Source organism: Hemiscyllium ocellatum, chromosome 17 (genome assembly GCF_020745735.1).
Source record: "Hemiscyllium ocellatum isolate sHemOce1 chromosome 17, sHemOce1.pat.X.cur, whole genome shotgun sequence".
Classification (NCBI taxonomy): Eukaryota; Metazoa; Chordata; class Chondrichthyes; order Orectolobiformes; family Hemiscylliidae; genus Hemiscyllium; species Hemiscyllium ocellatum.
The window spans coordinates 3,342,121-3,356,236 of NC_083417.1; the positions used below are offsets into that span (position 1 = coordinate 3,342,121).

Below are 14,116 nucleotides of genomic sequence, written 5' to 3' on the forward strand. Positions count from 1 at the left end.
TCTATCCTGCAAACTGAAAACAAGAACAGCCAGCGTGCAAACTGAACCTGAATCATTTTGTCTGCTGGTTGTGACAATGCACTTAGCATGACTAGAACTTTCCTGGTGTTGCAATTAGCAGCTTATTCACACACGACCCACCATTTTCAGAAAGCTGAAAAACAGTTTCTTCCCAACAATAAATATTATATTTTCAAACACAATGCCACTATCAGATGCAATAATATGACATTATGAACAACATTTGTCACAGCATGCACCATATTGATTTCAGTAGTGAGGAAAAACATTCACTGCAAGAGTATCCATAATGCAGGATGTCATCACACTTACCAAAGTGGGAGCTGCTGTAGGGGCAGGTTGTGAAGCAGCAACCGACAATGTGTTCACTGACGTGGCAGCAGGTTGAACTACTTTGGCTTGCAGTGGATGTCCTGGTCTGATTGAGGAGATGGTCATGGCCGGCTGAAACCACAGATGCCAGTTAATAAAACAAAACACATGATCTCAAACATTGGTCCACACAAGGTACCAGTTACCATGTGTAGATTTCTCTGCTGCACTGAACAACAATCTCCAACAATATCTCAATCTCGAACTCTCCACAATCTTGAATTCCATGTCTCTCCATCCTGGTTTCTTAATTACATTTTTAAATTCACCCATATCCTCGCTGACGATGTTGGTCTGGGCCATTTGGTCTAGCACATTATGCTTCAAGTGGTGGCCATGTCAAAAATCAGCATATCAATGAAACTCAGCCAGAGATTCCCATTCCAAGACAGAGGGAGGGGAAGGAGTTTTCAGAATGCTAAGAAAACAAAGTGACAATTTCTTGCTTGACTGGGCTTACTGAAAAACTACACAACAGGCCAACAACTTTTTGGTAAATTCTGTCACATGTAACCAATCTAAATCACCAATCATTGGCAAACAACATCAACTCCTGATTTAGTTCATCTCCTTTTTTGTTTCAACCTCAATGCCCTGCCCAGTGGGACTCTCCACCTTGGCTTCACAATTAAACCCTTTCAGCTTCTGACACCAGATTACACAAAACACTGTTGTCCACCTGAGTAGTCCGAAATTGAAATCCCTCTTTCACCTACAAGCTATCAAGCTCCATCTTGGATTTACTATGTTCTCCTAACTGACCTAGCGACAATCAAAAATTAATTAAATTTCAATTTGTACTCTCTCGATATCTCAAATCTGCAGTTGTGTCCAACAGATCATTATGGTTAAAATTCACCTGACAAGCTCCATGACCAGTGTTCCAAGGGCAGGAAAAACATTAACAGAACACCTCTCCTTGACCAAACAATTCAAAGCATCTGTGCAAAACAAAAAAACTTGCAAAAACTGGAGCTTACCAGTGTCCCAAGGCCTGACACAGAAACTTTCTGTTGTAATTTATTAGTTTCAACTTGCATCACAGATTCAAAAACAATTAAGATTTTAAAAAACTACATTCAAAACTAATTAAATAAGGATGGAGGGTCAGATGATGTGTTGTTTCTGCATGATGTGGGACTGGTGGACCCCATTGTGGTGTGCTGTTTGCTGGAAGAACTCCTGCTCAGAGTTGGAGTCGGAGCTTCAAACATTGCGACATACCAGGGAGGCAAGAGTTACCTGGATGCTGTGTTTCAGAAGACAGTCATACCACGTCAGCTAACTAACTTGAATTGGCCAGTGGTCAGGGAAAGGAAGATGTGGCTGAAAGTGAGACAGATAGAGGGATTCAGAAGGGAGAGTTACAGGAGCCTCAGCCCCTGTCCTTATCCAACAGGTTCAAGAGTTTTACTCCCTGTGTTGATGGGAATGAGGACTGCATGGAGGATGAGCCAACTGACTGCAGCACTGTGGTGCAGAGAGCCAGTCAAGTTTGGTATAGGGGGAGATGTCATAACTGGGATAGTATAGTTAGAGGCATAGACACTGTTATCTGTGAATAGGACTGAGAGTCCCAAAGGTTCTATTGCTTGTTTAGTGCTGGGGTTCGGATTAGGGTTGTAGAGTGGGAAGGTCAAGATCCAGTGGTCGTGGGGAATGTAGGTACCAATGACATACATAAAACTAGGGCACAGGTTCTGCCAAGCAAGTATGAAGAGCTAGGAACTAAAGTAATAAGGAGATGCAAAAAGGTAATAATCTCTGGATTACTATCTGAGCAATGAGCTAATTGGCACAGGGTCAATAACAGACAAATATGTGGTTCAAAAACTGGTGTGGAAGAAATGGGTTTGAATTCATGGGACAATGGCAACAGTTCTGGGGAAGAAGGGACCTATTCCGATAAGATGGCCTTCATCTGAACTGTGCTGGGACCAGAGTTCGAATGAATCGCATAACTATGGCTGTAGACATGGCTTTAAACTAAATTGGGAGGGTGGGGTGTGATTTCAGTTAGAAAAATTGGGGGAAAATTAGAAAACCCAAATTAAGGGAAGAAGTAAGAGTGCAAAACTCAGGTGAGGTTATTAAAATATCCAGCACAGACAGATAGGATAGAGTGCATGGAAAGGGTTATCAAGCACACGAGAGAAATAAATTAATGGGGAAAAGGACAGTTAATACAGGACTGAAGGTGTTATATTTGAATGCACACAGTATAAGAAGGTAAATGAGCTTGTGGCGCAGATCAAAATTGATAGGTATGACGTGGTGAGCATCACAGAGACATGGTTACAAGGGGATCAGGATTGGGAGCTACATCCTATCGAAAAGTTAGGCAGATGAAGAGAGGAGGTGGGGAATGCCTTATTAGTAAAAAATGAAATTAAATCAACAGTAAAAAACAAAGTAGGGTCAGATGGTGTAGAATGTGTGTGTGGACAGAAATGAGGAACCACAAAAGGTTAAAGAAACAGCTGGAATTGTGTACAGGCCTTCAAACAGTAGTCAGGAGGTGGGGCACAAGATATACCAGAAGATAGAAAAGATGTGTAGGAAAGGCAAAGTTAGTGATCATGGGGATTTCAATGTGCAGGTGGGCTGGGAAAATCAGGTTGGTAATGGATTGCAAGAAAAGGAATTTGTGGCAAGTCTACGAGATTGCTTTTTTGGAGCAGCTTGTGGAGGGGCCTGTGAGGGAGCAGGCAATACTGGATTTACTCACATCAAGTTTTCGACTCAATACTAGATTTAGAGACAGACTTGATCAGGAACTTTAAGTGAAGAAACCCTTAGAAGGGAGTGATCATAATATGTTTGAATTTACTCTGCAATTTGACAGGGAGAAGATAGAATCAGGCGTAATGGTATCACAACTGAATAAAGGCAACTTACAGAGGCATGAAAGAAGAGCTGAGTAGCACTGACTGGGAGAGCAGCCTAGCAGTAGAACAGCAATGGCAGGAATTTCTGGGAATATTCAGGAGACACAGCAGAGATTCATCCTCGGAAAAGGAAGCATGGTTCAGGGAGGATTAGGCAATCATGGCTGACAGGGAAGTCAGGGATAGCATAAAAGCAAAAGAGAACGCACACTAGTGGGCGGCACGGTGGCACAGTGGTTAGCACTGCTGCCTCACAGCGCCTGTAGACCCGGGTTCAATTCCCGACTCAGGCGACTGACTGTGTGCAGTTTGCACGTTCTCCCCGTGTCTGCGTGGGTTTCCTCTGGGTGCTCCGGTTTCCTCCCACAGTCACAAAGATGTGCGGGTCAGGTGAATTGGCCAAGCTAAATTGCCCGTAGTGTTAGGTAAGGGGTGAATGTAGGGGTATGGGTGGGTTGCGCTTCGACGGGTCGGTGTGGACTTGTTGGGCCGAAGGGCCTGTTTCCACACTGTAAGTCTAATCTAATCTAATCTAATCTAATAATGTGGTGAACGGCAATGGGAAACCAGAGGATTGGGAAGCTTACAAAGACCAACAGAGGGCAACAAAAAAAGGAGGGAGAAATTAAATAGGAGAGTAAACTAACAGGAATATAAAGGAAGTCTGTAAGAATTTCTTTAGATATATGAAGGGCAAAAGAGAAGCAAAAGTGGATACTGAGCTGCTGGAAAATGACACTGGAGAGTGTGGTGGGGAACAAAGAAATGGTTGAGGAACTCAATAATTACTTTGCATCAGTCTTCACATAGGAAGACATGAGTAACATCCCAAAAATTCAACAGAGTGAGGGGGCAGAGCTGAATATGGTAGCAGAGCCGAGTATAGTGGCTATCAAGGAGAAGGTGCAAGAAAAATTGAATGGCCTGATGCTGGATAAATCACCTGGACCAGATGGGAGATAACTAAAGAGATAGTGGAGACATTAGTGATGGTCTTTCAGGAATCGTTAGAATCAGGGAGGGTCCCAGAGGACTGGAAATTGCTAATGTGACACCCCTGTTTAAAAAGGGAGGAAGGCAAAAGACAGAAAATTACGTAAGACCGATTCGCCTAACTTCAGTAGAGGTTAGAGAATCCATTGTGTAGGATGAGATTTCTGAACACATGCAAGTGTATGGTAAAGTAGGGCAAAGTCAGCATGGTTTCATCAAGGGGACGGCATGTCTGACAAATCTGCTAGTATTCTTTGTGGTAAGAGCTGATTAGACCAAGGAGAGCCAATGAATATTATCTACCTAGACTGCCAGTCGGCTTTTGACAAGGTGCCGTACAGGAGACGACTGAGTAAGATAAAGGCCCATGGTGGTAGAGGCAAAGTACTAGCATGGATAGAAACTTGACGATCTGACAGAAAGCAGAGAGTGGGGTTAAAAGGGTCCTTCTCAAGACAACAGCCGGTGACAAATGATGTTCCACAAGAGTTAGTGCTGGGACTACAATTTTTCATTTTACCATTAACGATCTAGATGAAGGAACTGAAGGCATTCTGGTTAAGTTTGCCGACAACACAAAGATAAGCAGAGGGACAGGTAGCATTGAGTAAGCAGGGAGACTGCAGAAGGATTTGGACAAGGTAGGAGAGTGGGCAAAAAAGTAGCAGATAGAGAACAATATGGGAAAGTATGAGGTCAAACACTTTGGTATAAAGGAGGAAGCATGGATTATTTCCTAAATGGAGAGAAAATTCATGAGGCTGAAGTGCAAAGAGACTTGAGAGTTCTTGTCTAGGATTCTCCCAAGATAAACTTGGAGGTTGAATCAGTAGTTAGGAAGGCAAATGCAGCAATGACATTTATTTTGAGAAAACTTGAATATAAAAGCAGGGATGTATTCCCGAGGCTCTGGTCAGACCACATTAGGAATATTGTGCACAGTTTTGGGCTGTATATCTCAGGAAGGATGTACTGGTCCTGGAACACGTTCAGAGGATGTTCACAAGAGTGGTCCCAGATATCGAAAACCTTAATGCTTGAGGATTCTGGGTTTATACTCAAATCGAGTTTAGAAGGCTAAAAGAGATCTAATTGAAACATAGAAAGCAGGAGACAACAGCTTCGCTTCACTTGGAGGTTGCCACTGATGATGTTACCTAGCCAGGTAATGAAACATCTGATATCAAACCTACAGCTCAGTGAGCAAACCTACACCCTAAACCCCTGAAACATAGAGAATACTGAGTAGCCTGGAAAGACTAGATGTTGGGAAGATGTTTCCATTGGTAGGAGAGACTAGGACCCAAGGGCATAGCCTGAAAGGGAAGACCTTTTGGAACGGAGGTAAGGAGAAACTTCTTCAACCAGAGAGTGGTGAATCTATGGAACTCTTTGCCATAGAAGGCTGTGAAGAGCAGGTCATTGAGTATATCGGAGACTGAGATAGATGGGTCCTTGAGGATCAAGGTGATAAAGGGTTTTGGGGAGAAAGCAGGAGAACGGGGTTGAGAAACTTATCAGCCACGATTAAATGGCAAAGCAGACTCGATGGGCTGAATGGCCTAAATTCTGCTTCTGTCTCTTATGGTCTTATAGGTGAATATATTATTACCAAGTCTATGCTTTCACAAAAACAAGTGGGAAAGCAAGTGGCGAGGATGCTACAGTCTACACAGGCACATAGATAGGTTTACTGAGTGAGAAAAAACTTTGCAGATTGAAAAAAAATATTGGAACACATAAGCTTATGCATTTTGATATGCAGACTAGAAAAAAATATTATCTGGATAGAGAAAGAGAGAGAGATTGCGGGAAACTGCAGCCCAGAGCAATTTGGAGTTCTCATCTATGAATCACAACAGGTCCTCAGACATGTTAAGGTGCTATTAAGAAAGGCAAGTGAATGAAGGAACCACACAAGGTACAAGTCCGACCAACCACATCTGGAATACTGTGGACAATTTTCAACCGAAAAACTTCTAGGTAGTGGAGGTAGCCCAGAGAAGGTTTATCAGTGTGGTCCATCTTTTGAGGAGAAAATAACTTGGTTGGGCTTGTATTCATTGGGGTTTCAATGAAATAACAGGACAACTTATTGAAACATTTAAGATTCTTCAGGGACTTGACACGGTGTATATGAAGTGGTTATATTCCATTATGGGAATGTCTAGTACCAGAAGGCAAAATCTCAGACTAAGAGGTTACCCATTTTAAGAGATGAAAAGAATTTGCTTCTCTCAGAAGGTAGGGAATCTGTGGAATTCTTTACCACAGAGGACTTTCATTGTTAAGTTCTTCGAGATTTAAGGCTGAGGTCGACAAAGTTTTCAAGAGTGAGAATCAAAGGTTATGGGAAAAGCAAAGTGGAGTTGAGGATTGTCAAATCAATAATATCATGGAAAAGCATAGCAGATTTGAACTGCCAGTGACCAACTCCTGCAGCTAGTATTCTTTTTGTCTTGCATGCATCAGGACAAAATCACGAGTACCAAATCTTAAAGGGAACAACAATTTATTATGCTTGAGAAGACATTGCTAACTGGTTGTGAAGTAGGCTGAAAGTGACAGTCAGTACTCTCTTTTCATACAACATGAATTATTGTTCCCTTTAACAGTGCAATCAATGCAGTCTTTTTCTGATGCCTTCTCCAGTTGTAGCTTACAACATACACAAACACTGAAGTCTAACAAAACCTTCCCAGTTGTATGTTTTACAACAGCCACAATGTACAAATACATATCCTACTCACAGTAGCTAGCAGTGCAACATGTTAAAAAAAACACTTTTCCCAGCTACAAAATCAAAACTCAGTTTTTTTCCCCCATCATACAAATTTTCTGAAGATGATAAGGATAGATTGCCTCCAACCAACAAGCACTATACAGTCATTCAAAAAAAAACCAAAGCAAGTAGGTTGCTCTGGTAACCATCTCAAGATCAATTCTCTCATCTAGAGGCAGATTTTACACCTTAGGCACTAGAATCAAACAGAAAAGGCAACTGAAGAGGGAGCTCCTTAACCACATGTCAATCAGCTTTGCAGGAACAACAACTGACAACTGAAGAAAGCTGATCTGTTCTGAAAGGTTCTTAAGATTTTCAAAATCTTGCGCCAAATGGTCTTTCATCACCTGGGTTCAAAGCACAAAGCCTGGGGATGGATACAAGCCCAACTCCAACAGCGAAATCAAAATGAAAATGCTGTTGATGAAGAGACAGAAGCAATGAGGGCTCAAAAACTTTTATCAATGATACTGACCAGCTCATAAATTGAAAACCAAAAGTTTTCCACCACAAGTGGTAAAAGGTGGGGATCTAAGGCAGAAATTCAGCAAGCTAGGATGGAAGTGGAGAGCTACAACAGAGTTATCTCTGGTTTGTTGCCCATGCCATGTGGTAGTGAAGGAAAAAGCAGAGAGAATGGAGCTCAGAGTAAGAGGTCACCCATTTTCACAGATGAAAAGGATATTGCTGCATGGGATGGTGCAGGAGGGAGGTTTTGGATCCTTGGAGCTCTTTCTGGGGAAGATGGAACCTCTACAAAAAGGATAGTCTTTATCTGAACCAGAAGGGTACCAATACTCTGGGCTGGGGGGCGGGGGGGTCACATTTGCCAATGCTCTTCGGGATGGGGGTTTAAACTAATGCAGCAGGGGGATGGAAACCTGAATGGTAGTTCCAGTGGACACCAAGTTGAGGATAGTGAGGCCAGGAATAGATTTACAAGGTCATGAGAGAGCATCGGTGATCAGGACGTTGGTTTGAAATGTGTGTACTTCAATGCAAGGAGTACCTGGAATAAGATGGGTGAATTCGCAGCATGGGTTGGCACCTGGGATTTTGATGTTGTGGCCATTTCAGAGACATGGCTCGAGCAGCGACAGGAATGGTTTTTGCAGGTTCCGGGACTTAGATCTTTCAGCAAGAACAGAGGAGATGGTAAAAGAGGCAGGGTGTGGTATTATTAATCAAGGGTAGTATTACAGCAGCTGAGAGTATGTTTGAGGGCTTATCCACTGAGGTAGTTTCAGCTGAGGTTAGAAACAGGAAAGGAGGTCACACTGTTGGGACTTTTCTATAGGCCTCCGAATTGTTCCACGGATGTAGTGGAAAGGATAGCAAAGATGATTCTCACTAGGAGTGAGGGTAACAGGGTAGTTGTTATGGGGGCCTTTAAGTTCCACAGTATTGACTGGGGATACTATAGTTCAAGTAGTTTAGATGGGTCAGTGTTTGTTCAATGTGTGCAGGAGGGTTTTCTGACGCAGTATGTAGACAGGCCAACAACGGGCGAGGTCACATTGGATTTGATACTGGGGAATGAACCTGATCAGGTGTTAGATTTGGAGGTAGGTGAGCACTTTGGTGATAGGGCCCACAATTCATTTATGTTGACAATAGCAATGGGCAGGGATTGATATATACCGCAGGGAAAGAGGTATAACTGGGCGAAAGGCAATTATGATGCAATCAGGCAAGATTTAGGATGCATAGGATGGGGAAGGAAACTGCAGGGGATGGGTACACTTGAAATGTGGGGCTTATTCAAGGAACAGCTACTGCGAATCCTTGATAAATATATACCTATCAGGCAGAGAGGTAGTTGTCAAGAGGGAAAGCCATGGTTTACTCAAGGAATTGAAGCTCTGGTCAAGTGGAAGAGAAAGGCGTGAAGGCTCAGTTAGGGGGCTTGAGAGTTATAAGTTAGCCAGAAAAGATCTAAAGAGAGGGCTAAGAAGAGCCAGGAGGGGTCATGAGAAGTTGTCGGCGGATAGGATCAAGGAAAACCCTAAAGTTTTCTATAGCTATGTCAGGAATAAAAGAATGACTAGAGTAAGATTAGGGCCAACCAAAGATAGTAGTGGGAAGTTGTGTGTGGAATCTGGGGACGTAGGGGAAGCGCTTAATGAATACATTTCATCAGTATTCACATTGGAAAAGGGCAATGTTAGCGAGAATACAGAGATACAGGCTACAAGATTAGATGGGATTGAGGTTGACAACAAGGAGGTTTTAGCAAATCTGGAAGATCTGAAAATAGCTAAGACCCCAGGGCCAGATGGGGTTTACCCTCGGATTCTCTGGGAAGCCAGGGAGGAGATTGCAGTGTCTTTGGCTTCGATCTTTATGTCATCATTGTCGACAGGAATAGTGCCAGAAGACTGGAGGAGAGCAAATGTTTTTCCCTTGTTAAAGGAGGAGAGTCTGGACAACCTTTGTAATTTAGGGCAGTCAGCCTTACTTTGGTTGTGGGTAAGGTGTTGGAAAAGGTTGTAAGAGATAGGATTTATAATCATCTGGAAAGGAATCATTTGATTCAGGATTGTCGACACAGATTTGTGAAGGCTAAGTCATGCCTCACTAATCTTCTTGAGTTTTTCGAGAAGGTGACAAAACAGGTGGTGAGGTAAGGCGGTTAACATGGTGTATGTGGACTTCAGCAAGATATTTGATAGGGTTCACACGTTAGGTTACCACATAAAGTACGGAGTTTCGGGATTGAAGGTGATTTAGTGGCTTGGATCAGAAATTGGCTAGCTGAAAGACGACAGAGGGTGGTGGTTGATGGGAAATGTTCATCCTGGAGTTCAGTTACCAGTGGTATGCTGCTAGGATCTGTTTTGTGGCCACTGGTATTTGTCATTTTTATAAATGATCTGGAGGTGGGCGTAGGAGGATGGGTTAGTAAATTTACAGATGACATGAAGGTAGGCAGAGTTGTGGATAGTGGTGAAGGATGTTGTGGGTTCCAGAGGGACATAGATAAGATGCAGAGCTGGACTGAAAAGTTTCAAATGGAGTTTAATGCAGAAAAGTGTGAGGTAGTTCACTTCGGAAGAAGAAATAGGAATGCAGAGTACTTGACTAATAGTAAAATTCTTGGCAGTGTAGATGAACAGTGAGATCTCAGTGTCCAGGTGCACAAATCCCTGAAAGTTGCCACCCAGGTTGATAGGGTTGTTAAGAAGGCATATGGTGTGTTGGTGTTTATTGGTAGGGGGATTGAGTTTCTGAGCCACGAAGTCATGCTTCAGCTGCACAAGATGCAGGTAAGGCTGCACCTAGAAAATTGCATACAGTGCTGGTCACCGCATTATAGGAAGGAAGTAGAAGCTTTGGAAAGGGTTCAGAAGAGATTTAATAGGATGTTGCCTGGTATGGAGGGAAGGTCTTATGAGGAAAGGCTGAGAGAACTGAGACTATCTTCGCTGGAGAGAAGAAGGTTGAGAGGTGACTTAATCGAGACACAAGATAATCAGAGGGTTAGATAGGGTGGACAGTGAGAGCCTTTTTCCTCATGGTGAAGGCTAACATGAGGGGACATAACTTTAGCTTGAGGGGTGATAGATTTAGGACAGATATCAGGGGTAGTTTCTTTACTCAAAGTAGTAGGGGCGTAGAACAGCCTGCCTGCAACAGTAGTAGACTCACCAACATTAACGGCATTTAAATGGGCACTGGACATACATATGAATAATAATGGAATGGTATAGGTTAGATGGGCATCAGATTAATTTCGCAGGTCAGCGCAACATCAAGGGCCAAAGGGCCTATACAATGCTGTAATTCTAAGTGTTATGCTGGATCTCAATACAAAGCAAACCAAAAGTTGTATTGCTGAACCAAGTGAGTTGTGTTGGTCCAGTGATGTTCCTTAATGGAAATCCATTTTGGATTTCTCAACTTCCTCCAAATGCCTGCAGGACGCACGCTATGGCTTGTCTTTCAGCTATAAATCTGTGTGAGTACAATGAAATCTCTTCAAAATATTAAATAGATCAAGTTTTTGGTGCTACCTTGTCAAGATCTTGTCTATTTACCCTACCCATGCCCCTCATGGTTTTTATAAACCTCTTATAAATAACCCTATTGCAAACTGTCCTTGTAAATCAACTCTGTAAGGCCCAGTATCATTCTCATTAATCGCCACTGCATCCATTCCAAGACCAATACACCCTTCTTAAGGTCTATGAGAAACTGCTGGCTGTTCTCAAGCTTGTGGCACAGGATCTTGTCCAACATTTGAAATCAGTTAAATATTTCGCTCAAAAGACAACATTGCTCAGAACTCCCTCAATTCAGAACTGGATTATCAGATTAGATTATGGGCTCAAATCTCTGAATTGCGGGGGGGGGCTATCGTTATTTTACTAGGCTAGTAACTAGAGTTCGTGACTATTGATCCAGAGAGATTGCTTCAAATCACACCACAGTAATTCGACATTGTCTAACGAAGTCTGGAGTAAAAAGTTAGCAGTCATTACATAATGAGTAAAACCATCCAGGTTTGCAGACCTTCTGGGGTCTGGCCTATATGTGACTCCAGAACCACAGTGATGTGGCACACTCAAAACTGTCCCACTGAAATGACAGAGGACATTCAATTGCACGGAACCACTTGATTAGCATCACATCCACAATATTTAGTAACTCCCTCCACCACCAACACTCAGTAGCAACAGCGTGTGCCATCTCGGAGATGCACTGCAGAAATTCACCAAAGATCCTCACTTAGCACCTTCCAAACCCAAGGCCACTTCCATATAAATGGACAAGGGCAGTAGATAAATGAGAACACCACGACCGTGAAGTTCCCCTCCAATCAACTCTCAATCCTGACTTGGAGATGTAATTGCAATTCCCCCTGGAACTTAAAGGATTCATTAGATACAATCAACAAAACTAGCTTCATTTACAAAATACCATGCAAGAACTGTTAAAAACCAAGATATACGAACATCAGCTAGCCACCAAAATACATGACCCACGATCACTAGTTCATACATACTGACAAAGGAGGACACCACTTTGACTGGGACAGCGCACACATCCTAGGACAGGCAAAACAAATGAGAATTCTTAGATGCATGGCATTCTAACCAGAACTCCATCAATAAATACATCAATCTAGGTCCTATCTATCTTCCCTTGAAAAAAAACTGAAATGACATCACATACCTTAAGAAACCAAGACCTATAGAGAGAGGCAGGATATACCATCAGCACTTCAACAGAGACTCTCACTGATGTTACCTGGTCATGGTGATGAAACATCTGAAAACAAACTTTCTAGCTCAGCGAGCTAACTTACATTCTTACTGTATTTATATGGCTAGTTCAGTTTCTCGTCAATGATAACACCCAGGTTGTTGACTGTGGGAGATTCAGTGATGGTAACACCACTGTATGTCAAGGGGAGATGGCTAAATTCTCTCTTGTTGGAAATGATCATTGGTGGCGTTTACGTAACATGAATGTTACTTTAACTTGTCAGCCTAAGCTTCAATATTGCTCACGTCTTGTCACATTTGAACATGGACCTCCTCAGTATCTGAGGAGTCACAAATGGTGCTGAATATTGCGCTATCAGTGAACACCCCCACTTCTGACCTTATGACGGAGGAAAGATCATTGATGAAGCAGCGGAAGATGGTTGGGCCTCGGACACAACCCCGAGGGACCCCTGCAGAGATGCCTTGGAGCTGAGATGACTGACCAACAACTAGAACCACGGTCCTATGCAGTAAAGAGTTTGGTAGAAGAGAATTCACCCCAACTCCCATTGACTCTGGTTTGGAGAGGACTCATTGATGTCACATTTGGTCAAATGCAGTCTGGATTTCAACAGCTGTCCCTCTCCCCTCCCCTCTGGCATTCAACACTTTTGTCCATGTCTGAACCAAGGGTGTAATGAGGTCAGGGGCTGAGTGGTCTGGCAGAACCCAAACTGGGTATCAGTTAATAGGTCATTGCCAAGCAGCTGCTGTTGGGAAGAACTGTTGATGACACTTTCCCTCAACTTACTGATGATCGAGAATCGATGATGGGACAGTAATTGGCTGGGTTGAATTTGGCCTGCTTTTTATATACAGGACATAACTGATTGTTCCACAGTGTCAGGTAGGTACCGGCATTGCAGCCGGATGTGAATAGCTTGACTAAGGCAGCAGCAAGTTTTTGAATAAGTACAGTTTATATTTGAGGCAGTAAAGCTTTTGATCAAAAAAATGCTAATCATCCCCTTACAGGGCCCTTGTGAACAAAGTAATTGCTGCATATTTCTACATCATAATGTTACCCATATTTCCAAAGTTCCAAGTCTTCAGTCCTATTGCCAGGATTTTGTCAGGAGCCATAACCTTTACAGTCTCCAGTGCCTCCAACTGTTTCTTGGTGTCACGTGATGTGAATCAAATTGTTTGAAGACTGCCATCTGTAATGTTGGGGACCTCTGAAGGAGGCTGAGATGGATGATCCACTTGATACTTGTTGCTAAAGGTCGTTGGGAATGTTTCAACCTTCTCTTTTGCCCTGATGTGCTGGGCCCTTCCATCGTTGAAAATGGGGATATTTGTAGTGCCTTCTCCTTCAGACAGCAGGTTAATTGTCCACCACTATTCATGACTGGATGTGACAAGACTGTTGAGTTTAGATCTGATCCATTGATTGTGTGATTGCTTACCTCTATCACTTGTTTATGCTATTTGGCATGCAAGCTGTTCTGTTTTTAGCTTCACCAGTTAACACCGCAATTTTAGTTATGCCTGATGCTGCTCCTGGCATGCCCTCTGCACCCTCCATTGAACCTGGGTTGGCCCCTGTATGTTTGTATGATTGTAATTTCTGGCCAATCTCCCAATACTTTCCTGCAGATAAGGAAAACTAATGCTTATCAAAGAGCATTTTTGAATAAGTACAGTTTATATTTGAGGCAGTAAAGCTTTTGATCAAAAAAATGCTAATCATCCCCTTACGGGGCCCTTGTAATTGCTGCATATTTCTACATCATAATGTTACCCATATTTCCAAAGTTCCAAGTGGCTGTGAAGTGCTTTGGGAC

At 42.8% G+C, this 14,116-nt stretch overlaps 1 protein-coding gene across 4 annotated transcripts in view; it reads right to left on the reverse strand.

Moving 5' to 3' along the window:
• Positions 1-14,116, reverse strand: part of LOC132823623 (transcription initiation factor TFIID subunit 4-like) — a 339,253-nt gene that overhangs the window by 290,890 nt on the left and 34,247 nt on the right. For all 4 annotated transcript variants that reach the window (XM_060837554.1, XM_060837553.1, XM_060837552.1 and 1 more), the window contains exon 3: positions 334-465. In XM_060837554.1, coding sequence (XP_060693537.1) covers positions 334-465 — 132 coding nt within the window. The remainder of the gene's footprint in view (positions 1-333; positions 466-14,116) is intronic.